Source organism: Neodiprion virginianus, chromosome 5, assembly GCF_021901495.1.
Source record: "Neodiprion virginianus isolate iyNeoVirg1 chromosome 5, iyNeoVirg1.1, whole genome shotgun sequence".
In the NCBI taxonomy this organism is placed as follows: Eukaryota; Metazoa; Arthropoda; class Insecta; order Hymenoptera; family Diprionidae; genus Neodiprion; species Neodiprion virginianus.
Genome location: NC_060881.1, coordinates 21,979,246 through 22,002,992, shown reverse-complemented (window position 1 = coordinate 22,002,992; position 23,747 = coordinate 21,979,246). Strand labels below are relative to the sequence as shown.

Here is a 23,747-nt window from a genome sequence, read left to right as displayed (position 1 = left end):
ACCACGTATACATAATAACGCTTGCATATAGCGTTATTATATCCGTCTAAAAATATTTCATACATCAAATTCCAGAAATATACTATTTAAATTATATTATACACACGCCAACTAACGCTTTAAACACTTGAGCTGGGATATAATAGATGCCCAAATCACTTTTTCACATATCACTTTACAGTTGTTTCATCTTATAAGTGTCGGTTTGATACAACAATAAGGGCTGAAAAATCGTTCAAACATTCCGTATCAAATTTCCGTGGTACATTTCTTCTTCAAACTTTTCGTCGTCGCATTATATGTATAAAAATAATAGTACCAAGTATATAGTACCCTTGTATGCTGGGATAACACTGCATCGTGCTGAATTTCAGGGGGGAGGCAGCGGGACCTTTTAACGGTTTCGGTTCCCATGGTATTGTGACGGTGGTCATGACAATATACATGTATGTAACGTATATACAGTACACACATACCTATAACGTTATACAAGACGAATGTACACATGTACGATAAATGAGTACGTGCATGGTATAATATACTCCATGTACGTATACAATTCTGCAGTATGGAAATACTGTGCTGTGTCCATACGCATTTCTTACTGGATACATGGGTGTACATAATACACCAGAGTCGGTATTCCCTCCTGCAATCCGAGGTATGTACGTACAATGTACATTCAAGCATAGGGGTGCTAGCGGCACGCTGCATCGTGCGCGCGTAGAGGCAGGAAGCGTCGATATACAGGAAGTGCACGTGGTCTGTCACAGACGCTTTTCGGTCTTTCTTTCGTTTTTCTATCGTTTTTTTTTCACACATATATACATTGCACGCCCTCCCTGATTTTCTGGCGTATATAAATAATCACATCCCGACATTCTTTCATTGATCGACTTTTGCCTCCTCATTGAAAATTGTAATGAATTATCGGGTAATCATCCATTAATACATTTCTCGATGATTTATGCATAGCCAATATTTGATATATTTTTTTATCTTTTTCATTTTCCGTCTCTCTTTTCATTCGTTAACTGCAGAAGGAGTATGTAATCGTACACGATTATAGTGCGTAAATGTTTGCAGAATCTTGACAGAATCTGTACTTACACATATGCATACACCTACACATATGCTTGTTATACATAAAAAGGCGGTGGTGGGGGGAAGTTTTAAAACGGCCATTAAAAAGTCATTAACATCCCTCACTCGCACGCGCGCTTCGCGTCGCATCGTTACGACAGTCGTTTTCGTTTCTCTGATTCCTAACCTAGCCAACACATTATTTTTATCTTTCTACTTCTTCTCCTATTTCTCCGATTTTTCGTTTCACCTTTTTCTTCATCAGTTTTTTCTTTTACTTTCTTTGTCATCAAGACTTCTTTCTGTTTCCACCCTTCCTCTGCGGCTATTTCATTTTCTGTCTTTTTCTATCTCCGATAAGAAAGGGGACGGAGAGAAAAGGTATTAAATTTCGACCCCCGCCCTCTTAAAAAAAGCAAAGAAAAAACACGTGTATTACTTGACCAAAGTGACATAAATAAGACAAAAATCTCTATTCAAATTTCGTGCTTTAAATTACTTCCAGGTCAAATGTCTCAGGCCCTATCTTCCTCTTTTTCTCTTTCAGTCTCTCTCACCTTCTCTCCCTCTCTCCCTCCCTGTTTAATAAACGACTCGCGTGCGGATGACATGAAACAGAAACAGAAACAGAAGGGGACTGACTGGGTAGCCGGCTGCCGTCTGGCAAGGTTAGAATATAAGGCCTACTAGGAGCAGAAGGCTGAGGGGATTGAGGGCTAAATAGACGCAAGATGAATGCAACATGTATGCATGTGTAGGAATGATGTCTATGTACGTCACATACATTACATGTACGCCGCCTTTACTTAGGCTACGTGGGATCTAGGTATTTAAGGTTGTGCGTAGATATGGATGTGTGCTAGTAAAGAACATCCAGAGAGGGACGCGATAAGTTTGTTGTTACGTTGCCTCTTGTTTATGCTTATGCCATGCAACGGTAGATCTCTTCATCGTTTTCCTTTTTCCTTCTTTCTCTTTGTATATTCTATTCATCGTATGATCTCTCGGCAACGTGCGCAGATCATAATGACCTGATGAAAATGATACTGCCATGTAGCGATGGCCCCTAAGCTAAAAATAATCGATGCGTCGCGTAATTAAGTTCAAAACAATATTCGAACACGACTCGATTGAATCGATAAAAATTAATCGACAAATCGATTATTTCGTATTTTTTTTTTTTTTTTGAAACGGTGCATGTGAAATCAAGATTTCGTAAATTGCAGTATATAGTCTTAAACCATTGAGTCATATGTAGAAGCCACTATAGTGGCACGCGTTTTTTTCTTCTTTTTTAAGTATATACATACAATTTAAATACTTTTGACAAAAAAAAGAGAAAAAAGGATGCTACTATAGTTGCTTCTGCCCCTGAAAGGGTTAATAGCGGAAAAATTTGTTGATGATTTATAGTTTGATTGAAAATATTTTTCAATTTCAGGTGAAAATATTCATTTATCCTTCACTTATTATACCAAATAGGTACTTGGTAAGTAAGACAATTATGATAATTGATACTCTAATCACGTTAATTGATATTGTATTGCGTCATTGATGGGAGTAAAAAAACAGAAATCGATTATCAGGAAAAATAATTGATTATACTTGATTAAACGAGAAAAAATAATCGACTCAATGGAGAATCGATGATTTTTTGGTCATTTTTACAAACATATTGCTAATTTGAGTTCGTCGGTTCTTAACTTAAAGAAGAATCAAAATTTTCAAAATTCTTTCCCCGCATAAGGTGACGATTTATAAACATTGAAACTAAATCCTTCACAAACGCTATCGGGATGTAGCAGCAGCATCAGTATCACAGCACGAACAGCAACCCAGGAGAAGACATTTCCATGTCACTCTCTCTCTCTTCCTTTCTCGTTCTGATTGATATGCAGCCCTTTGGCGCTATTTCGGTCCTGTTGCTACTGTTACTGCAGAAGAGGAATGGCAGCTGATATGTGCTGCGTCGCGTCAGTCTGTATATCTATGTATGCATACAAAAAATAGGAAGATATACACACATACATTACATGTATGCAGTAGTTCACGAAACAATCGTTATTGTTTAAGTAAGTAAATACACGACACTTCATTTTACATTCTATGCGCTAGAGAAACTAGAATATCGATATTGTGTTTCACGATCCCTCGCACGTGTGTTTAATTGTGCCCATAACAGATCGACATCCATATAGCATACAATAACGAAACGATTGTATACTATACAATATTATTGTGATTATACGATGTTTAATACATGTAATATAATATATTATACAGGTATAATACAGTGCTAAGAATAGACTGGATAATAATAACGGCGATACGTCTAATGACACATGTATACAATGTACGTGTGAAAGTGAGCCAGTGAGGAAAGAGGAAGAGTGAGGAGGGCAGGGGGGAGGGAGGAGGAGGAGAAGCAGGAGGGAGAGATAGGGAGAAGGTGGCGCCCGCCGTGCGACGTCGTCGACACATCGGATCTCTTAATGCGTATAATCTGTCTATACCTATCCGTATTATAACGTGTACGCACACATATTTAGGTACGTATACATTACGACCGATCCCGTCAGTGATCGATCACCCCTTGGGTCCGTCTCGTCTGACCGCCGCGGCGCGCCGGTCGCATGCATGATGACGTTATGTTTCCGTTCCAAGGATATACGTATCTGGAGGGAAAGTGGACTGAGGAACGAAAGAGGGAGACTACAAAGCTCAGATTAAATAATATAAAACTTGACACGGTTTTCAAGTTTCTGGCTTTCCTTTTTTTTCTCAGCTCAGTCTAGTCCATCCGTTATCTTCTTCTTCGTCATCAGTTTGCTTCGACCGACCGTCGTATATAACTTTACTTTTCTTTGCTATTATCAGAGCAATTGGACTCTCTTTTTGTACGGACTTTTTCCTATTTTCTTTCTTTTTCAGCTCACCGTCGTCGTCGTAATTATTTTCCTCGGGACGACAATGACACGGAGGCTCCTGGCAAGGGGAGGAAAAAACAGACGTACACACACGCGCACAATGCAATTAACTCGTTTCAATTTATGAATTCCTCTTTGGTTTTCCGATACGAACGTGAATGTTTTATACACTCGTATTTATCCCGGTACGATCATCCCTTCGCCATATATAATTCTTATCAGATGATGAACTGACTCTACGTATACGTCATGTGTACTTTTATTCCATGCATACAAAAAAAGCATATTGATATCAACATTTCGCCAGTTCCCAGACGGATTTCGAGGAAAGCGTGATACCCAACAATTATGTTCGTTTCAGCTTTTCTTTCGTCCATTTTTGCCTCCAAGTATCATCATTCGGTTCTTTTTTCGCTGCACTAAACTTTATCTCTCTTTGCAGTTTCGAATACCGCTGATTGTGAGTTTTCGCACTCGACTTAAGCGCGTCGTGTACATATTAGTGCTATATTACATACGTGTAAAGTAACAGAATCCGCGAGATAATGCGCATATACGTTGTCACAGTGTGCGTAAAAAAGCATACAAACGTCGAAGTAGCGCGTAGAGAGCGTCTTCACACATCTCTGCACTCTCTCTCGTACATACTGTATAAATACTCGTACGCACCTTGCAGATGTTATAACGACAATAGTAATGGCACAAGCATGTAATACAATCCACAAAATATAAGATTGATTTTCGAATATATCCCAAGTGAAAAAGGCAAGAAAAAGAGAAACTGACGACCCAACGGTATTTTAAATAATTCTGTTATGCAAGCTTTCATTTTCGAATTATGAAATAGGCCAATATAATACTCGTATGTTACGTGCGGTAATAACCATTATTTCGTCGATTGCGGTTGTTTAATAATGACAGTATTTGTATTTCCTTCTTCTGTTTTCTGTTATTTTATGTAATGTCGGTTCATTTCTTGCTGATTCTGACCTCACCTATGAACTGATCCACGCCATAAGCGTTATCATCTCTTCAAATCATTCTCAGTTCGTTGCCTCTCGTATCTTTTCCGACAAACGACGAGACGCAACTTTTTTGCTCCCGCGGTAAAATGAGAATATTGGATAAGCCGAAACCCGTGGGCGTAGGGATCGAACGAACGAACTTGCATACAGTGCAACGATACGAAAACGTGGAGGCTGCAAGTGCGTCTGGCTATTTCTGGCCTTGGTTCGTTCTTCGCTCCTTGGCTCGATCGGTGTGCAAGGAAGAGAAACGAACGGTAAGAAGCACTGCAGGACAAAAAGGAGGAAAGAAAGTTCCGTCCATGCGCCGCAACCCCCCGCTGCTCCTCCGCAATTGAGGTTCGTGTCTGTGTCTTTCGGAGAAATGAGAAACTGAGGCTGCTGCGCGACCGGCCCGTCTTTTGTTTAGTGTATATACACACACAACACACATATATATACTAATATATACATAGGCATAACTTGCTTGCGCCTGGTCTAGCTTTATATGTAGAGCCTAGCCAAAGCTGCAGAGGAGTCGTCGCAACTTCCTCGACATAATATCTGACTCTTCTCCGTGACGACTGCAACGCACGCACAAAGTTGTGTTCGGATTGCGATAAGAAGAGCGATTAACTCGCTACACCTTCGCGCCGCAGCGGCTTCTTTTTGCCCATTCAAAGCTCGGTAGACATTTCAAAACGTCGATTACAGACGCGCAGCTCGAGGGGTTGTTCCACGTTGAGTTTCTTTCTCGACGACTCTTTCGGCGCCAGTCTTGTCTGGTTTGTATACATGCAAAAACGGAATGATTGAGGCATCTTGCCAGAATCGATTCTCTGGGTGGTTCGCTCGTCGACGCGCTTCGGTACGACGATCATTCAAGAGTCCGAGACTCGGTGGCAGCGGGGCGGAGTTTAGTATTATTTTTTTCTTCGCTCTATCTACGTCTATCGCGACGATCAGATACGAGGGAGGCGCCGATTACGGAGTCCCGGCTGGAATCTGGATTTCATTCATGGACGCCACGAACTTTTCGGATCATCAGGTTTTCAACTTAATCCTTTGGTTGAACGCAAGTGCGAATTCGCAGCAGTACAATTGCAGAAAAAGCGATTTCCTCGACAAAGGGTCCGATTTTACGGAATTTTTAATAAATAAAATTACATTTTTAGTATCGTGTTACATTGCATGAAATTCCTCAAATTTTTTTCTCACCTCTATTTGAGGTGAAGTTATATTCGTCGAGACATCAGGGATGCGTTTAACTAAAGGGTTGATGACGGGGCGACCATGGAAACTAAGATCTGAAATCTGCCACTAAACTAACAGTGTTAGAAAAAACACTATTCATCCGTGAAAATTCCCACAGAGTTTTCGACAATTTGAAAAAAATCTTCGAAATTTTTGGATACGTTTTGCTATTTTTTCCGCAGGGGTTGTAGAAAGTATAGAACTTGGAGTTAACTTACTCGCTCAGTCGGAGCGTAGATAAGCAGAAATTTAGGAAGCCAACAATGCCTAATCTATAATGAATGATGTACTCACAGGAGATCGGCTCTTTGGGTATGTCGCTCGGTGGAAATCCCTGAGCTTCGAAGTAAGTCCTAACGGCGTCGCACTTCAGACCGGCGGCCGCGGTCGCGGCAATGCCGAGGGCGAGCAAGGTGCATAATGGGAACGTGAGAGCACTCATATTTCTCTGATTACCCAGGGCACCTCCGTTGTGTGGATATCGATATGATCACAGTAGCGGCGTTGAGCTCGGAATTGGCAGTCAGAGAAGGGAAGACAACCGGCACTGCACACACACTGCAGCGCGTTGTCGAAAATGAGAGGAAAACAAAACACACACTGTACCCACGATCAACGTGAAAACGAGCGTTCCTCTCCCCGTCCGCTCGCCGCCCCTGAAATCTCGCAACCCTTGGCTGCGAATCTGAATCTCAAATTCGCATACGTCGTCCTTTCGCTGGTTTCCTCGCAATTCGACCCGTCGACGTAGTTCTTGATTGTCACGCTCAGGACGCTGGAGTATTTATCTCGATGCGGAGCACGGTGAGCGAGCGAGCAAGGCTGTGTGTTGCTCGTTCTCGAGACGGACGCGAGACTCGACGGCACCGGCTGTAGTTCGGGACGCACTAATCCTCGACGGCTACAGGACAGCACCCCGAACCCGAAACCCGGCGACTGATCAAACTGAAACTCGCGTGCGAGTGGCGCCTACGCGCATGCGCGACAACGAGGAGACTCTGCGCGGATCTCGCGCCGTCTGCTTTCCTCTCTTGGAGCCCTCACACACTAGACAGGACGAAAAGGATCAAACCAGTGAATCAAAAAAATGATGAGTCTTTGAATTACTGCAAATTTTTACCTCCCAATCGGCTGGAAAAAAGTTAGCGGGTGGAAAAAATGGATTGTCTTGTGCTAGCGGTTGGAAGAAAATGGATTGTTTGAAAAATGATGATCGATAGCGTCTCTATCATCGACGATCATCGAAATCTGAACATCAATGTAATCTCTTGCGAACAGCTGAATATCAGATTATACGAGATTGCACGACTCGATCAAAGAAGCGCCTTTAATCTTACGAAATGCTGGTCCGAAAATTCAACTATTGCGCAAGAATTTATATTCTACGACTTGATTGATCAGATAATGTAATTGTCGACTTTAAATATTTAAGATAAAAAAGATACTTTCACCATAAAAGCGAGACTGGAAATTATTACTAAAACGATTACACAGGCTACGAGTTCTCTCTGCTTGATTTACAGTCCAAAAAAGAAGTGGAATCAAGAGGAAAAAAATCGAGAAGAGATTCCAGTGTCAACTCGCATTCCATCCGACAAACGGCTGGAGGCCTGGGAGCGATGTGAAAGCACTGTGTGGAAGCGACATTCGAGTTGTCGAATATCGAAGCTACATACAAAATGGCCCCTGAAAAAGTTGCACGTTGTTTAGAAACCGACGATGAAAACGATAGCGATAAACACGAGATAGAAAGTGAAGGGAATGACAACGATGAGAATTCGGTAACGTCAGAAGTGAAACATGAATCGATTTCCAAACCCCGGCGTAAGAAGAAACGCGGTATCATATATTTGTCAACGATACCAAAATTCATGAATGTCACCAAGGTTCGGGAGATATTTTCCGAGTACGGGGAAATTGGCAGAGTTTATCTTCAGCCTGATATACCAAGTATGTTGAATTATTGTTATTACGTGTTCTATCCTGATACTCGATTTGGGGATAGATATTTCGTCCAGTTATGGTTCCAAAATAGTAACATCGAACCTAACCTCTAAACTCTCCTGCCCTAACCTAATTAATCTAATTGTCAATACTATACCTTGTTTATCTTATTTATGTAATCTACCTTCATCCAAATTAATCCATGAATAATTGATTTATAGAGTTTAATGATTCATCTATGAAACAGATGAAAATAAGTGAGACTTATTTTTTTCTCTAACCGGACCCAAGCTGAATTATCTTCAATAATAAACTTTATTTATCTATGAACACCTGCCCCAACTCAAACTTCCTTAAGTTGATGATAAATAAGTAACTATGCTTTTTTTTCATTTTGTGTGTGTCATTTAGTCTAAAATAACCCAGCAGATAATTATTTGTTTTTTATTCGATTGGTCATTTGCTTTAAATTCTTTTCTATACTTGCTGTATTTCTTTTCCCTGCAGAAATTGAGGAGGGCAAAAAACAGAAAAAGAAGAAGACACCTTTTCGGCACTTCACAGAAGGTTGGATTGAGTTTGAGAGTAAAAAGGTCGCCAAGCATGTTGCGGCGACGCTGAACAATAAGCAAATAGATACACGAAAGAAGAGCAAGTTTTATGACCTGATGTGGAACATAAAATACCTGCCAAGGTATATTTCCATTTTATTACTATATTTTCATTGTGTGTATGTGTTACATTTTTCTAGTTCTCTTTTTATTAATTCGAGGTTCAAGTGGATCCACCTTAGTGAGCGTTTGGCGTATGAGCGAGCAGTCCACAAGCAGAGATTGAGAACTGAGATAGCACAGGCCAAGAGAGAAGCAAATTTCTTCTCCTACAATGTTGACATGAGCAAAAAATTGAAGAGGAAACGAGAAGCTGGCGAGGCAATGTCGAATTTCGAAATACCCAATATTAAACAGAGAGACACTGATATGGAAATCAGGAAGAAGAAGAATGCAAATAATCAGGGACAGCAGTCAGGCGATAGAGCTGAGTTTATCGAATCGCTGTTTTCATAGTTGTTAATAATATTTTCTGAACCTACAACAAAATCGTGTATGTAGAAAAATTGATTGTATAGATTTTGTTGACCAAAGACTTTTTTGTAATAATCTATAACTTCTTGCTATTTTTGATAAACAAAAAATCCAATTTGATGTCTTTTTTTAAATGGAACCATATAATTACGCCGCAAATCTCGGTTTCGCGCCCAATTGCGTCATGGGTTGAGAGGGTGATAAATTGCCCAAAGCAACAAGTTGAAGGAGGGCTCTCTAACAACCCAAATAAGAATATACTCAATCTATTGATTTATGTAGTCAGCCAGAAACGCAATCAATATCGGTGCAAGGCACTGGAACAAGCCTTCTCTGATTTTGTCCAGTTGTAAGAAAAAGAAGTTCTCTATACTGTTATATTGTGTGTATTGTACTGCAAGACTCTGTTGTACCGTACGTTCAATTTCCTGTCGATGATAAAGACGAAAGAATGGAACAGAAGAAGGTTGATAAAAGATAACTGACTGTGCTGAGCCCACCGAAATTTCAGTGTCAATAAAAAGTCAGTGATAAAAGTGATGAGAATAGTTTTTAAAAATCATACAGCTGAAAGTTGTTTGTGCATTTCAATTTCAAACTTCATTCAACTGCAACCATGTCAGACACAGTTGTTCAGACGAGTGCTAGCATTCCAAGCGCTAGGAAGCGAGGATTGAGCGCGGCGAGAGTAAGTCTGAAAGCTGCGTCGTCGATATCGAAGACGGTGAGCAACCTTCGACAGGGTACAGCGGAGTCCGGTCAGATTTTGAGCGGATCACGAACTCCTGAATCGATCCACAAGTCTGTGAGTATAGTAGCAATGGATAAATCTGCGTCAAGCTTTCAAACTGGGACCCCAAAGCCGATGGGAAATTCTGTGCCTGGGGTGGAGATCAAGGCAAGATCAAGCGCAGCTGAAGAAGATGGGGAAGTTGAGCTTAAGACAAAAACGATCTACATAGACGAATTTGGGGGCAGAAAACCTGAAGGTTTAAGAATGCGGCCAACAAAATTTATGAGGAAGTATCCGGAGCTGTTCAGAAGTGATGTCAGCGTACATCCCAGCTACACTGGCCTGCTGAACTACCCGTAGTGAGTGTGAAGTCACCTTATATTCACAGATTAATGTAACACAGCAAATTCTTATCACGCAGTTTTTCTTTTCAGCAATGTCATATGCCGTCAACGCTTTCACAAGAACAAACTAAAGATGAATCGCCAGTTGAACAGGGAGATACAGAACATAACGATGACCCAAAGTCTCGCCCTGGACGGAGTTCGCGTTGGCAGAACTTTCACTGTCGGATTTCCGTCCTCCGCACTCAAGGTTCCAGATTTTGCGACTCCTAATGACAGGCTTCGTCTCGATAGAATGCTTGTTGAGCGATGACGTAGTATATGATAAAGGTCTTAACAAGTGTACAACATATAGGCGAACAAATAAAGTAGAATGTTGAATGTCCAATGATGTGCGTTTATTCTTGTTTGCATTCAAATTCTTGGCTGCTATTATTTTTTCCTTGTTATTTACACTAAGGGTCTGCGCCAGCTCTGATTTTGAGCATCCATTCAGCCTAACAAAAGAAACAGTGACAATAGCATCACTGCTAGCTGATAGTGCAAATCTGACATTCTGCCAGTGACATGCCAGGGAGAATGACAGTTTGATCATCGGTCAGATAAGCTTGGTGCAATGAAGAGGCGGTGAAAATATAGTGTGCGCTACAGACAGTTCAAGATGTTCCGCAACGCATACCAGCATGGATTTTTATCCATACTTTACAGCTGCGGAGCAACCCCACTTGCCATTTGGGACAAACAAGTTGAGGGTTTGTGAATTGGAGAGACGACAGAAGGCTAATAGAGTCGAATTATGATCGTAGGTGAAAAACGGGTACATTAAACGCATAACGGATGATGAGGTCAAGTCCTTAGTTCTGGAGATAGCTGGGACCAATGTGGCGACGACCTTCATTTCCTGTCCTCAGGATCCGAAGAAAGTTCTGGGGATAAAGCTGCCCTTTTTGATAATGATCGTCAAGAACATGAAGAAGTATTTCACGTTTGAGATAACGGTGAGAGAAGAGCTCAAAACTGCCGATCAGGACCCCTTATCCATATTTGTTTCCACCCTAGATTCTCGACGACAAGGATATGCACAGGCGGTTTCGAGTGAGTAATTTTCAAAGCACAACAAGGGTTAGGCCATTCTGCACAACGATGCCTATCGGACTCTCGGGTGGGTGGAATCAGGTGCAATTCAACCTCGCTGATTTTACCAGGCGTGCCTATGGCAGCAACTACGTTGAGACGACCAGGATGCAGATACATGCCAACTGCAGGATAAGGAGGATCTACTACGCCGACAGGTAAGGAATCGTCTGACAATCCAGAAACTCGTTTTATCAGAGAGTTATGACCGGCAGATTATATTCCGAGGACGAGATGCCTGAGGAATTTAAACTGTTTCTACCAGTTCGTCGAAAGTTGACCAGAGAAAGCAAGAGCAAGCCTGTGCAGCGTTCAAGTCTGCCGAAGCAGATAAATGCTGCAGGCGATCAAGGCGAACAGCTCCCAGACGAACCTCCAGCCTTTACAGCTGCTGTAGAGGAGAGCAAAGAAGGTGAAGAAACAGTGGAGGAACCACCGGAGCACAATACCGAATCTGCGCCGCGGAAGTCGAGCTCAGTTCTAAAGTCGGAAGGCAATCGAAAAAGTGCCGGCATCATAATCAAAGATACCGTCGAAGACGACGGCGAGGAGGAGCAACGAAACGCTGGATATGATCAGGAACGGGGTCTGGAAGAGGAAGAAGCGGCTGAAGCTCCCACGGAGGAAGAAGCTCAGCCAGCGACCGAGGAAATGGTCGAGATCGCTGTGACGGAAGGAGGCTGATTTTTTAAATTCGCAACTGTTTTAAGGCGAGGTTATTCTCTCGAGGTATCGATCGGAAATCGCCGGACATCACAGATTAGTGTAGGTAATCAACGACGATTCCCGAGTGAATAACCCTTCAACCCTCTTTATTTCGATCTTGTGTTGTTCTCGCTGAAAAAAATTGAGTGTGCGATGAGGCTAATGAATAAATTTGTACATTTTATATACTTCCCTTTCGGTTTCTGAGTTGAATTCCCTGAGATACTTACTGGTTTTATAATGATTATATTAACACCCGTCGCCAGAACGATACTCAGCTTGCAACTTACCTGTCTGCAGAGACTTGAGGAAGAAGAAACTAAGAAAGCTGCTTTAAAGCCCGCCAGAAATCTGGGGAATGGCGCGAAACAGTGTTGAACAGATCTCCTAGGGCTTTATGCTGTAAGTTCTACGGTAACTTTGAAATCCCCCTAGATTCTCCTACCAACAAAGAAGACTCCGTAGCTTGGTTGCTTCGGAAAGTTTTCACCAGGTGGCACGTCGGTCGATTCGGACCGAGTCCAGGGATACAGAAGGCATTGATCAGTGCGGAGCGAGAAGTTAGCGAGAATTGAGGAGCGACAGAGATCGGCGACAGAAAAGGGAGGAGGGCGAACACGTCACGTCGGCTGTGTGATTCGTTTACCTGAGATCTGGGTCCATTTCTCCTGCGGAGAAGACTACAGTAGTAAATTGGAGTAAAAATTTGGATAATACCGAACTTCGGTGTTGTTCGCACGCACCGAGTGACCGAGAAGTACTTAATTCAGAACGTATCGTTGTTGTGCTCGTGACTCGCGGCTGTTTTCCAAAACTAGGAAAAATAATGAGCGCCGTACCCACAGGTGAGTGAGTGGCACTGATTACTTGTTTTTAGTTTTAGGTGGATACGACATACACCTAAGTGTACAATGCCGGAAAATATTTACTCTTCCGATATTTTCCTGGCGATTATCGTTGACGGCTTGCCATCGGAAATTCTTATATCATAAGTTTGCGTATTTTGATTACACCGAGACTGGGTTTCTCCATGGCATCTGTGGTACAAAATGACTGAATAACAAGGCGTTTTGCAGTTTGATAACCCTAGGTTACATTACCGTTAATAACTCAAGCTACTTGCCTATCTACCCACGCATAATCACCATTTATGGAAACACAGGTGTCCCCGTATGTGCACGAGTATTATATCGACGATTATAACCTATAAAATCATTTCTTTTGATGGGAATTCCACTGCGTCGGAAGGAGGCGACCATTCCGCGACGACAGAGAGCAGCGGCAGCAGTCGATGTTGTTTTCATTTTTACTTTCACCCACTGCCGCGTTGCACTTCCTTACCTCTATTTGTGTCTCTGTTTTTCGCGGTGATTTCCATTCTTTGCATCTTTGTTATTGCAATTGTTGTTCTATTGAGGACATTTTTCACGTACCTCTGTATTCTGTTTCGTTTCTCGTAAATTGATATGTTTTACAGGCTTACCGTGCATCTTATCGTCACCCAAGGAAGCTATTTAAAATGCGTTTGATTAAGGAACGGCAGTTCAGTCGATTATTTTTATACGTAGGCGTGCGGGCCGCTTGGGAAATGACTAAAGGAAAACAGAAATCGATCCTTGTATTGTAATTATCACGCAATATAAGGTGTTATATAAATGTCATTTGAGGTTTGACGGTGAGTGATCGATATTCGCGAATCGTAACCTCCCCAACTATAACAAATGAAGCGAAGAAAAAAAGGAGAAAGAATATCTCATGAAAAATCAGACGGAACGAATAGCGCAACTGGTCAAGAAAAACAACATGAACGGGTCAATAATGAAGAAATCGAGAGCAGTGTTTTTTCAGACAACGTTACAGCTACAATTCTTTCCAGCTTGTAATTTTCAAGTATCCAAGTCCACCTTTCTCCATCCTTATCGTAATTTCTCTACCCTATACTTGCTTACACACATGCATATGTAACATTTGCCTGTATATTTGAACGCGAAAGGAAAGTCGGTATTTTCCGCTTCAGTAGTCGCTGCATTCTTGCTACTTGTCTCTGCCCTCCTGCTGCTTGCTTCTGCTGACAATGAGTTACGGTATACTCCACACTTGCAATTAGCAGAGTCAGGTTATCACGTGTGACTAAGAACACCATTGACCTTGTTTGCTCCTTAGTACAGGCAATTCTTTTGCACGCATGTACAACATACATGCATCACATCCATGTAAGGTGCTGCCCTGCGTCTAACTTCCCATCTCTGGATGAAAATGATTAATATATTCCGAATATGTCTTACTTCTGTGGGGAAGAAAATGGATTAAAAAAAAAATTCAAATGAATTCGTGTAGATTTTTCGCATCTGTTTCCTTTTGATAATTCTGAATTTATTCAAGTATTTATTTTTCTTAATACATGTAGATACGTTTACTAGTTCCAGAAGAAAAAAATTAAAATCGCATGAAATACCGTAGTTTGGTAGACGGACAGCTAAACAAAGACAAATATATATTCTCGATCTCCTTTCTCGGGTGCTATATCTACGAAGTTATACCGTTATACAGAGATCATGTAACTGACCGCAGCAACCTTCTCCTTTCGCGTTTCAAGCATCGAAGAAAAATCTTAAGAAAATAGAAATCCAAGTATGTAACGAAACAAGGAAGCGGGAGATCAATTCTTCTCTCTGTAAATTGTGGGATTAAACCGAGCAATTCGTGATCTAGGTTGTAGTCGACCAACTACCCAACTTGCCTAGCAACTAAGACTTCAGTGTACCAGATTTGCTTTAATATTTACATTCATATGTACATGCAATGGCAATTCCGATTTAACAAATTGTAGTCGTTGCATAATTTTTGCTGCTATGCAAGAACCGAATCGCGAAAGTCTTGGATGGCGTGAAATCGATCCAACTCCACTTTCCGTGTTTTTCGTATGGTATAATGGTTTCGTACTTTATTTTTCGCAATCACCGTTTATTTGTCATGTTTTTAAAGACGGGAGAAAATTAGAATCTACTAATTTTGAATTTGAAAATAACGATCGATGCAAATACTTCAAAGTGTACAAAAGCTTTTAGAATACTAACAAAACCAAGTGAAGAAACTTGAAAATTGCAAAAATACTAAAATAGTATAAGAAAAGTATGGCTTTGATGATTGTTATTTGTTTTCTTATTTTTTTATTGAAGTAAAAAGTTATCTAAATCGAGAAAAAATCGAATGATTAACGGTGACTTCGTTTGATTTCGTTTTAAACAATCTTTGCCATCTTTCATCTGTTTTTCTTTCACTTCTCTCCTTGCAACCTCAAAGGAGAAGATGAAGGGAAAAAGGAGGAGGGGGAAAGTGGACCCGTCGCGGTTTCTCGGTGGGGCTGCTGCCGCATATCGTGGGGCCGTACCGAGCCTAACCGGACCTCTAGTTCCTTCTCCTTTCCTTTCTTCTTGCTTCCTCTTGGTCAGAAAAAGGAGAGCGCTGCTCTTTGATAGGTGAGGTTAGTATACACCCGGTTATACCTCACGAGAGAGCATTAGACGTATACATTTACGTGTTCACGGTTACGTGGCTCTGGCTCTGGCTTTTGTTGCGACTTTGGTTCCAACTCTCTCCCTGCTGCCGACTGCTGCTTATGCTGTACGGGATTGTAATGATATAGTTGGCCGAGTGGAAGTGACTCGATGGTTCGCCATTCTCTTCGCGGTGCGCTGATCCTCGACTTCGGCGTCATATCTTGCCTCGTGCTTTTTTCTTTCGTACTAAAACTATTGTTGTTATTATTGATGTTATTGTTACATATTGAAATGAGCCACCATTTTGGCCCAAACGTCCGTCTGTTCGCGATTCTACCAGCAACCTGTAAGGGATTTATCGGTGCACGTCCATCACGTATCTTTTACCTGTGAAACAAACAGCTGTGCCGTTGCCGTTGTGCATACTGTAAACATATACCTACACAAATTGGCGTGCATAGTACACGAGACTTGAACGGTTCTTTTAAATAATCGATTTTTTTTTTAACTCTTCTATTCAAGTGAGTGGCTGAGTGACGAGTTACTTTTAGTCTGTACATATTACTTTCATGTGTGAAATGTGTATTCAATCATTACTAAGAAGATAAAAAAGAAATTGTATAGATTAGCTTCATAACACCCTTGCACATTATTTTAGTATCTGAGAAAATGTGGGGCATCGTTTTTGGAACGAAATTTGAAATATTTCACAAACTATCGTAATGTGTGTATTGTTTCGAAATGAGTTTGTTTGCATAAAAGATATTGACAGCATATTGTACACGTAAATATTATTAAACATACGTATTGCTAAATGACAGCAAAATAATGTCGGACAAAAACAGTGACGAGAAGAAAAGGAAACAAATCGAGGATGACACGACGAAAAGTCTGAACGGAACCGTAAGCGGCTATTTTTCATCAATTTCCGTACCGACGGCTCCAGAAGCGCCGCAGGTGGCGGATGCTGGAATTAGAGATGTTGAAAATTCTGCGACACTCTTTCCACATGTTCAACCGAAGAGCGGCAGTGTTGAAGAACGAAATGACGGGGATGATGACGAGCATCACGATTTCGAATCGCTCGAATACGAGGAGGACGTTTATTATAATCGTGACATAGCCGCTAACACACCAAGTTTCGACGACATTGATGAGCTCAGCGATAGCGACGAAATCGTGGTTCACTGCTGGCGCGGATCGAGCGGTGACATAGAGGAAATTGTCGTCGACGATTCCATGTACTGCATATCGGTTGAGACTGATTTCAATAATCCCATGCAGCAACGAGATATACCGCAAACGAATGCTGACGCGGAATCAGACCCACTTAATAAGAATGAGAAAAAATTTATGAACGTTAATAAAAATAATAATAAAAGTAACTTCAACAGCGTTGGCATAGGCAAGAAAAAGAGATCCGTCAGGGTTATATTTCAGGATCTCTCGAAACCGTATTTGGCGAAAATAAGTAGTAGTCAAAACTACAAAAAGTTTCTTGAAATTGTAAAAGGTACTTAATATTTCTGGTTTTCTTCTCTCCGATTTTTGCTAGAGCAAAAATTGAGCAACCTTTTTTACGATTGTAGTAAATTCTAGTTGCTCAAGGAAACAGGATAGGTAGTTTACCTTGCGAGCAAAGTACAGACTGCGACTGAACTTCTCCAATGACAAAATACGACAGTAGTAAATCGTAGGTAAGAGCGGGAAACTTTGAAAACTGACCTTGCGAAAACCGTACAAAACGAGTAAGAAATTTAACATCATATGTTAATGGAAAAGAGACTGCGCTGATATGCATATGCTGTCTGTTGAGTTTTATTAACTAATATCATGTATTTTTTTCGCAAATTCGAAATTACGTATCATAGCTGAAGAAACTAGTTAAACTCACTTGTACATACTTAACTTGTTTTTATTTTCTGACCTCTTTCGCGAATGACTTGTTTGATTCGCGTGTTCATTACTTTTATTTTCCAGGAGAAGAAGCTTCCCCCCATCCGGTAGACCCTCTGTCCTCTCCTACCGATGATTTTGTAGCAAGAGGAATCCTCGAGGAAAGAGAACAACGAAGAGACGAATGGACCGCCGAGTTGGCCAAGGCAAGCTACTGAAAAATGATCCGTCACGATGCCAATTTTTTTAAATTTATCTCTTTCATTACGATCCTAATTTTTGTGCGTGCTTTTTTCTGCGCAAAGGTCGAGGAGGAGATACAGACGTTGAGGCACGTTTTGGCAAGCAAAGTCAAAGTTTCCCAAGAACTTAAGCGAAAGCTTGGTATCGGGGCCTGGAAAGAATTAACAGATGATGTTAATCAGGGTCTCCGGAACGTCAAGGAGAGCCAAGTGTTAGTTACAGTTCGTAAAAAAAAAAAAACTTTTCATGCTATTGCATTCGTTTCTGAAAATATTCTTTCTCCTACAGATTCCAGAAAACCGAATCGGTGATCAAAACTACAGCAGAGAAAACCAGCAGCATTCTGGGCGGCTTTGGTAGCGGCATTTCCATGAAATTAGGACAAATGCGTAATTCTGAGAGCTTCCGATCTCTTGAAGAGAGGGTTGGTTCTGCTTACGAAAATGTCAAGGTATGACCGACTAAAATTGCATCTTCCACCTGTGTACTTATATCTTCTTTTGTTGTCCTGGAAAGTCGAAAAAACGATGAACGGTATGAAGTGAAAAAGTGAATCCCTTTTGAGTTCTCTTCGCGTATTAGCCATCTTTTTTCGAGATTCTGTCCATTTCAACATTCCACAATGCTTCCGTACCTCTTCTATTCCTTACAACTTTTCCGCATTTTCTAATATTCTGACGAATTGCAGACCAAAGTCGTGCCGTCAAGGTCAAATTCAACTCAGAGTTTCGACGAGGCATTAAGAGAAGCCGAGGCGACGAGACGAGCATCGGCCATACCGATAGCAACAAGCCCAACCATCCCCGAGGACAAGCCTCTTTCTTAGAGCCGGCCCTATATTATTATCATTATTACTATCACCGTCTGTTTACATTAATTATTACGAATAATACTACTATCATTTATAATTATTATTATTGTTTGAGCTGCGCACGCGACGTTTTCTCCGCATATATCTGATTCTCGTCACGTGCCTGTCTAATCGTCTAATTTTTACTCCACACCTTTCCCTTTTCCCTTATTTCTTTGTAATTTAATAACTTTCGGATTCGTACTCTGGCGGTGACATAAAGGGAGGAAATAGAGACACCGTCCTAAGACAATATTAAATAAAATCAATCGATCAATTTGGAACGATATAGGAACTCTGTACCGAAATGCCTGTGTATTTGTAATTTGTTTCCTTTTTTCTTTCATTAAACATGATACGAAGTATTTGAGGCAAAAAATAAATACTTCTTTTTCCATCGCTTTTCCGGACCATCGTATCGTGTATCTTCTGTTTCTAATGTATTACCCATTTTATCTTGCTTACAATTTTCGAATGTCGGCATTTTGACACCGAGAATACATCTGTCGTCGTCGTGCATAATTTTTTTTTACGAACAGTGATAATATTACCTAAATGCATCTAACTAATAAATCGTATTATTCGTTCTGCTATGATATGATACGAAATCGTAAAAGAAAAAAGGTAACATAACGCAATGGCATTTGTCGTTGTACTTAACTATTATTATTATTATTATTGTCTTTACTGTTAATATTATTGCCGCCTCACTGCTGCTTGATGGTTTAAACGGAAAGAATAAATAAAAATAATTTACAAAAAGCGGCAAACAGCATGTAGATTAAGTGCATGAGTAAATTGGCAAAGACTGGTCGCAGGAATGGGGAAAAGTAAATATACTGAATTTGAAATAGGCTGAATGGTTAATAAATGTTTCAAGTGAACAGGATCTCAGGATCATCGCGTTAATAATTCACGAATTTTCATATTGAATCTCACACTTTCGTTCTTGATCTCTTTGTGGGTATCCATTTTTAGGTGAAAAAATGTCCTTGAATTGAAAGGAGAGAGTATTTAATAGATATATATAATATACACATACACCTATCGTTTACATATATTTAGATTCTTATACGAAATTGTAGCAAGCCTGCTACGATACTGCTAATACTACTGTTGCATTCTCCCAAAAAGTGTCCTTTGCTTGATAAATATATTGATAGTGAAAAATAAATAAGTAAAGTCAAACGATGAAGTACAAGAAGGAAACGAAAAAAAATCCACGCAAAAATATTAACGCGAGTCGCGTTGTAACGAAATAATTGTACGCGTAAAATATCAAATATTTGATGTTTCCCAAGTGTTTTTCTTTTTTTTTCACCATTGCTATATTTCCGAATTGCTTCTTATTCTTATTTCACTTCTGTTCTTTTGGAAAAATATGAAATTCTAGTGGGTTCCGCACGTGCGAATTTATGGACCTACCAGTTAAGTGTGTTAATTAATAGTTTGCGCGTTCTAAAAGCTGCTCGTGTCTGATGATAAAACAATTTTTGATTGTACATTCTTACCAGCATCAGTTTCGCGTAACTAAACGAAAATCTGACAGCTTGCACGACGTTTCTCGCGCCTCGATATTCGCGTAATATCTTCAAAATAATGATCACCTGATACCTCGGCGTGACGCCATATTATCCCATAGTTCCTTTCCAATATAGAAGTAGTCGACACGACGACGTTATTCCTCGCGTCCATTCAATGACAAATCTTTAATTATTATGAAAATAAAAATCATATATTTACAACGTATCGTATTTTTCGAATAATGAGATATCAAGTATATTACCACTGTGAATATGTAATATTAAATCCATTGCATTGCTATCTATTTTTCTCATATTAGTAATCGATCGACTACTCGTTAAAAGAGAATACAATGAATAGCAAAACCGATCATTTCTAATTTCATTCCTGTAAAATGTTTTTTTTTTCGTTTGCCCCATTAAAAATTACACGGTATGATTATACAATTTGAATTAGCTTAAGACACTATTTATTCAGTACAGTTATCGCAATTGTTATTATAGTAGTGTGCCGTGTTGGTGGCTGGCGTTTGCTTATCAATATTATTATTATTATTGTTATTATTATTATCATCATCATTGCTGTGCGTATCAAATACACACATTATAAATTATGGTTCTATGCTGAGCTAAATTTTTGGCGTCATAAATTGCGCAACACGTTTATAAAATTAATTACAAAAATCAATAATAACAATAATCTCGCTTGTTGAATATCTCAATTTTGTTCCTTTATATGATGCTCGACGAATATTACTGTATAAATAAAACAATAATTTGGCCGCCATCGTAGAAACGTGCTTTAGTTCGTCAACTATGTATTATTAAAATTATTCAATTTTCATAAAGATGAAAAATATCTGTATGAAATAAATAATTTTATCCTTCGGAAGAAGCAAATTTATGTAATATTAGTGTAATAATATTGTCCAAGATCGAATGTTTTCTTTACTCACCGATAGAATCCACGCGTTCATCATACTTATCTATTACGAGTTGTGTGTGTGTGTGTTTTTTTTTGTTCCTTTCGAATCGTTCGTGCAATTCCTTAAATTCGACGTCACATATATATTTTGAAAATTTGTTATTACACACGTATCTGTAAATTCGTAACGTCATCGTCAGTCAAGGAAAATGGCTCGAGGCTCCGTGTTTATAAATGCGCAGGTATATTACATCTGATCTTGTACATATTTCATTGAGAGTTTTACGGAAAACCCCAACGTGACTGAGTGCTTAACGACTATGTTGATAGAGCATTTGCGGTATAACCGTATATGAATAATATTCCTCGCTCAATATCTATCTCTTTGCATATATCCTTGTGGTGGGAAATCAGGTGATTAGAGGAAGACATTGAAGCCGTCAGGGTTGAAGACACCTTATCGCAGATAAATTTTTACTTTGACATTCAACGAATTTCATCCGGGTCTATTTGAAATTATCGGTAAGCGGGTGATACAGTCTTTCATATAGCGTAAAGTTTGTACAATTGTTTTCTGTACGAATTTTATAATCGCATTATGTACAAGGTAAATCGATCAGCTGATTACCGATTCAGACACCATATTGCTCAGCATGGAAGCTCATTAAACTTTGAACAATTTATATAATCATAGTTACACCTTGTAATATTATATTCGCAATGTCACTTGTGATGTTATCAAAAATGATTGCAAGGTTACCGGTTAATTTAATCTAAAAAAAAAGATTAAAAATACACTGCTTGCGAGGTGTTTTGTTTTTACGTTCCTGAGAAATCCTCGTTTAACGAGCACTTGCTAATTACGTTATTGAAAAAAAAACCCTGTACAATTCGTTATGTATACATGCCATGTTGGATATGCATATAATAGGCGTACAGTCATCATTCGCAGCGTACACATTAATAAATCCCCGACATATTATTACACCATGCGGATCTCCTACGATCGTGGCAAAAACGCCGCAGGCTATTTGCAATACGGATACCTATATTCATCAACGGATCGTTGAAAATTTTTGAAGTACACATAAAACTGTTATTTATTAATTTCGTTTCTCCGTTTAGATGGGGAAAAAAACTAATGACGATGATAATAATCATAGTGCCACATATGTTGGGTAGCCGGTCCGGGCCTTTTGGTACAATGATTAATTATCATCATTTATGTCGATTATTCGATAATCGCCACCAGGGGAAGTACCCGGTTAGCAGGGGAGATCCGGGCAAAGTAGCCCCCTTAACAAAGGAATAACGTTAGACCGATTTTGACATAGCAGTTTGTTTTTCTTTGATCTGAAAGTACCTTTCAAGCGTTATCCATATTAAAAAAAAAAAAAAAAAATATTTAATCGTACAATGGGCCCATCCTGCCCGGCTCTCCCCTGCTTAGTGTCTATAATTCGCCTTTCTACATAATCACGTATCATTTTTCTAGGTCCTTGTATAGCTATTGTACCCCTACCTCAATTTCGGCGCTTTTCAAACATTCACGTTTATACGCATTTGATCTTTGTTTAGAATGAATAATACATGTGATTAATTATCCTCCATCATTTTACCGTATGCATGCATGGTTGTGTGTCTGTTTACATTTCCGCCTTTTCACAATGTTTTTGAAATTCCGGTAATTTCGATCGTGATCATGTAGCTGTGGATCTCATAATTTTGTCATAAGATCTAATTGAAAAGACTAAATCCATTTCGCATAATTCAATTATGGAACAAAAAGTAATCGATTCCAGACACGAAGATAAATTTGTTTTTCACTGTTCTTGAATGTTCGTATCCTTTTCTAAGCTCCGATGACTGCATGTAAAAAAGATTCGAAAACTTGTGTGCAACACCAATGAATGTGAAACGAATAAAACCGAATGACTCGAGGGTCACGGCTTGGTTAAGCCTTTGAGTCGAAATGCCTCGTAGACGTTCTACAATCACATTCGGGCATCTCTGTATGAGGTGGAAAACCCTGGCGGACGGTAATCCTGATTTTACATACTTATACGTATAATATAGCATGTTCATAATTATTCGATGTATATTCCTCAATAAATAAGCTGCCTCATCGTTATCCACACCGCACGTTTCAGCCATGCACACATACAAAGGCACACATGCATTTTACACATACACATGTATGCAATATATATCTATAGACTATGTTCCGATGCTAATCGCTGTAATTGGCGTAGGTGCTCGCTGTATATCTATCTATGTATATCTGTACGTGCATGAATATGTGTACTTAAAATTTTTATACCTCCAACCTTACCTAGAAGAGATTCAGATCTACTCCTCACGCTGTTGCGCAAAAACCGTTCCTGGTAATTCCTTCACATACGCACGATATTGCTAGGAGTTGAACGTTAGTTAATTTGTTTCTTTTCCTTTCGAACAGCAATTAGCGTACCGGGATCCACCGCGATTCGTTTACAAGTGATTCGATGGTTGGTTCAAAAAATTTGAGAAACAAACAAATGAAAGATCGAAATCGCATGACTCGATTTTAATTTACTAATTTTCATGCATACACTTCC

The 23,747-nt window shown here is 39.8% G+C and overlaps 5 protein-coding genes across 5 annotated transcripts in view; 4 read left to right on the top strand and 1 right to left on the bottom strand.

The window, feature by feature from the left end:
• LOC124305525 (glypican-4) overlaps positions 1-7,220 on the bottom strand; it is a 38,265-nt gene extending 31,045 nt beyond the window's left edge. Inside the window, exon 1 of the mRNA XM_046765073.1 lies at positions 6,563-7,220. Within this exon, the coding sequence (XP_046621029.1) occupies positions 6,563-6,710 (148 nt within the window). The 5' untranslated portion in view covers positions 6,711-7,220. The remainder of the gene's footprint in view (positions 1-6,562) is intronic.
• Positions 7,221-7,884: 664 nt separating this feature from the next.
• LOC124305531 (activator of basal transcription 1-like) lies at positions 7,885-9,414 on the top strand. The gene is made up of 3 exons (XM_046765081.1): positions 7,885-8,218; positions 8,720-8,906; positions 8,985-9,414. Exons 1-3 carry the CDS (start codon positions 7,948-7,950, stop codon positions 9,277-9,279), a joined length of 753 nt encoding a protein of 250 aa, XP_046621037.1. The 5' UTR covers positions 7,885-7,947; the 3' UTR covers positions 9,280-9,414.
• Positions 9,415-9,913: 499 nt separating this feature from the next.
• Positions 9,914-10,762, top strand: LOC124305598 (uncharacterized). Its single transcript, XM_046765178.1, has 2 exons — positions 9,914-10,389; positions 10,465-10,762. Exons 1-2 carry the CDS (start codon positions 9,914-9,916, stop codon positions 10,685-10,687), a joined length of 699 nt encoding a protein of 232 aa, XP_046621134.1. The 3' UTR covers positions 10,688-10,762.
• A 273-nt stretch (positions 10,763-11,035) lies between these two features.
• On the top strand, positions 11,036-12,535 carry LOC124305529 (cilia- and flagella-associated protein 20-like). Its single transcript, XM_046765079.1, has 4 exons — positions 11,036-11,119; positions 11,181-11,372; positions 11,434-11,666; positions 11,724-12,535. Exons 1-4 carry the CDS (start codon positions 11,036-11,038, stop codon positions 12,190-12,192), a joined length of 978 nt encoding a protein of 325 aa, XP_046621035.1. The 3' UTR covers positions 12,193-12,535.
• Positions 12,536-15,835: 3,300 nt separating this feature from the next.
• Positions 15,836-20,941, top strand: LOC124305527 (uncharacterized). The gene is made up of 5 exons (XM_046765076.1): positions 15,836-17,226; positions 17,694-17,815; positions 17,915-18,063; positions 18,141-18,303; positions 18,541-20,941. The coding sequence occupies exons 1-5, from the start codon at positions 16,542-16,544 to the stop codon at positions 18,676-18,678; spliced, it is 1,257 nt and encodes a 418-aa protein (XP_046621032.1). The 5' UTR covers positions 15,836-16,541; the 3' UTR covers positions 18,679-20,941.
• Positions 20,942-23,747: the final 2,806 nt, after the last annotated feature.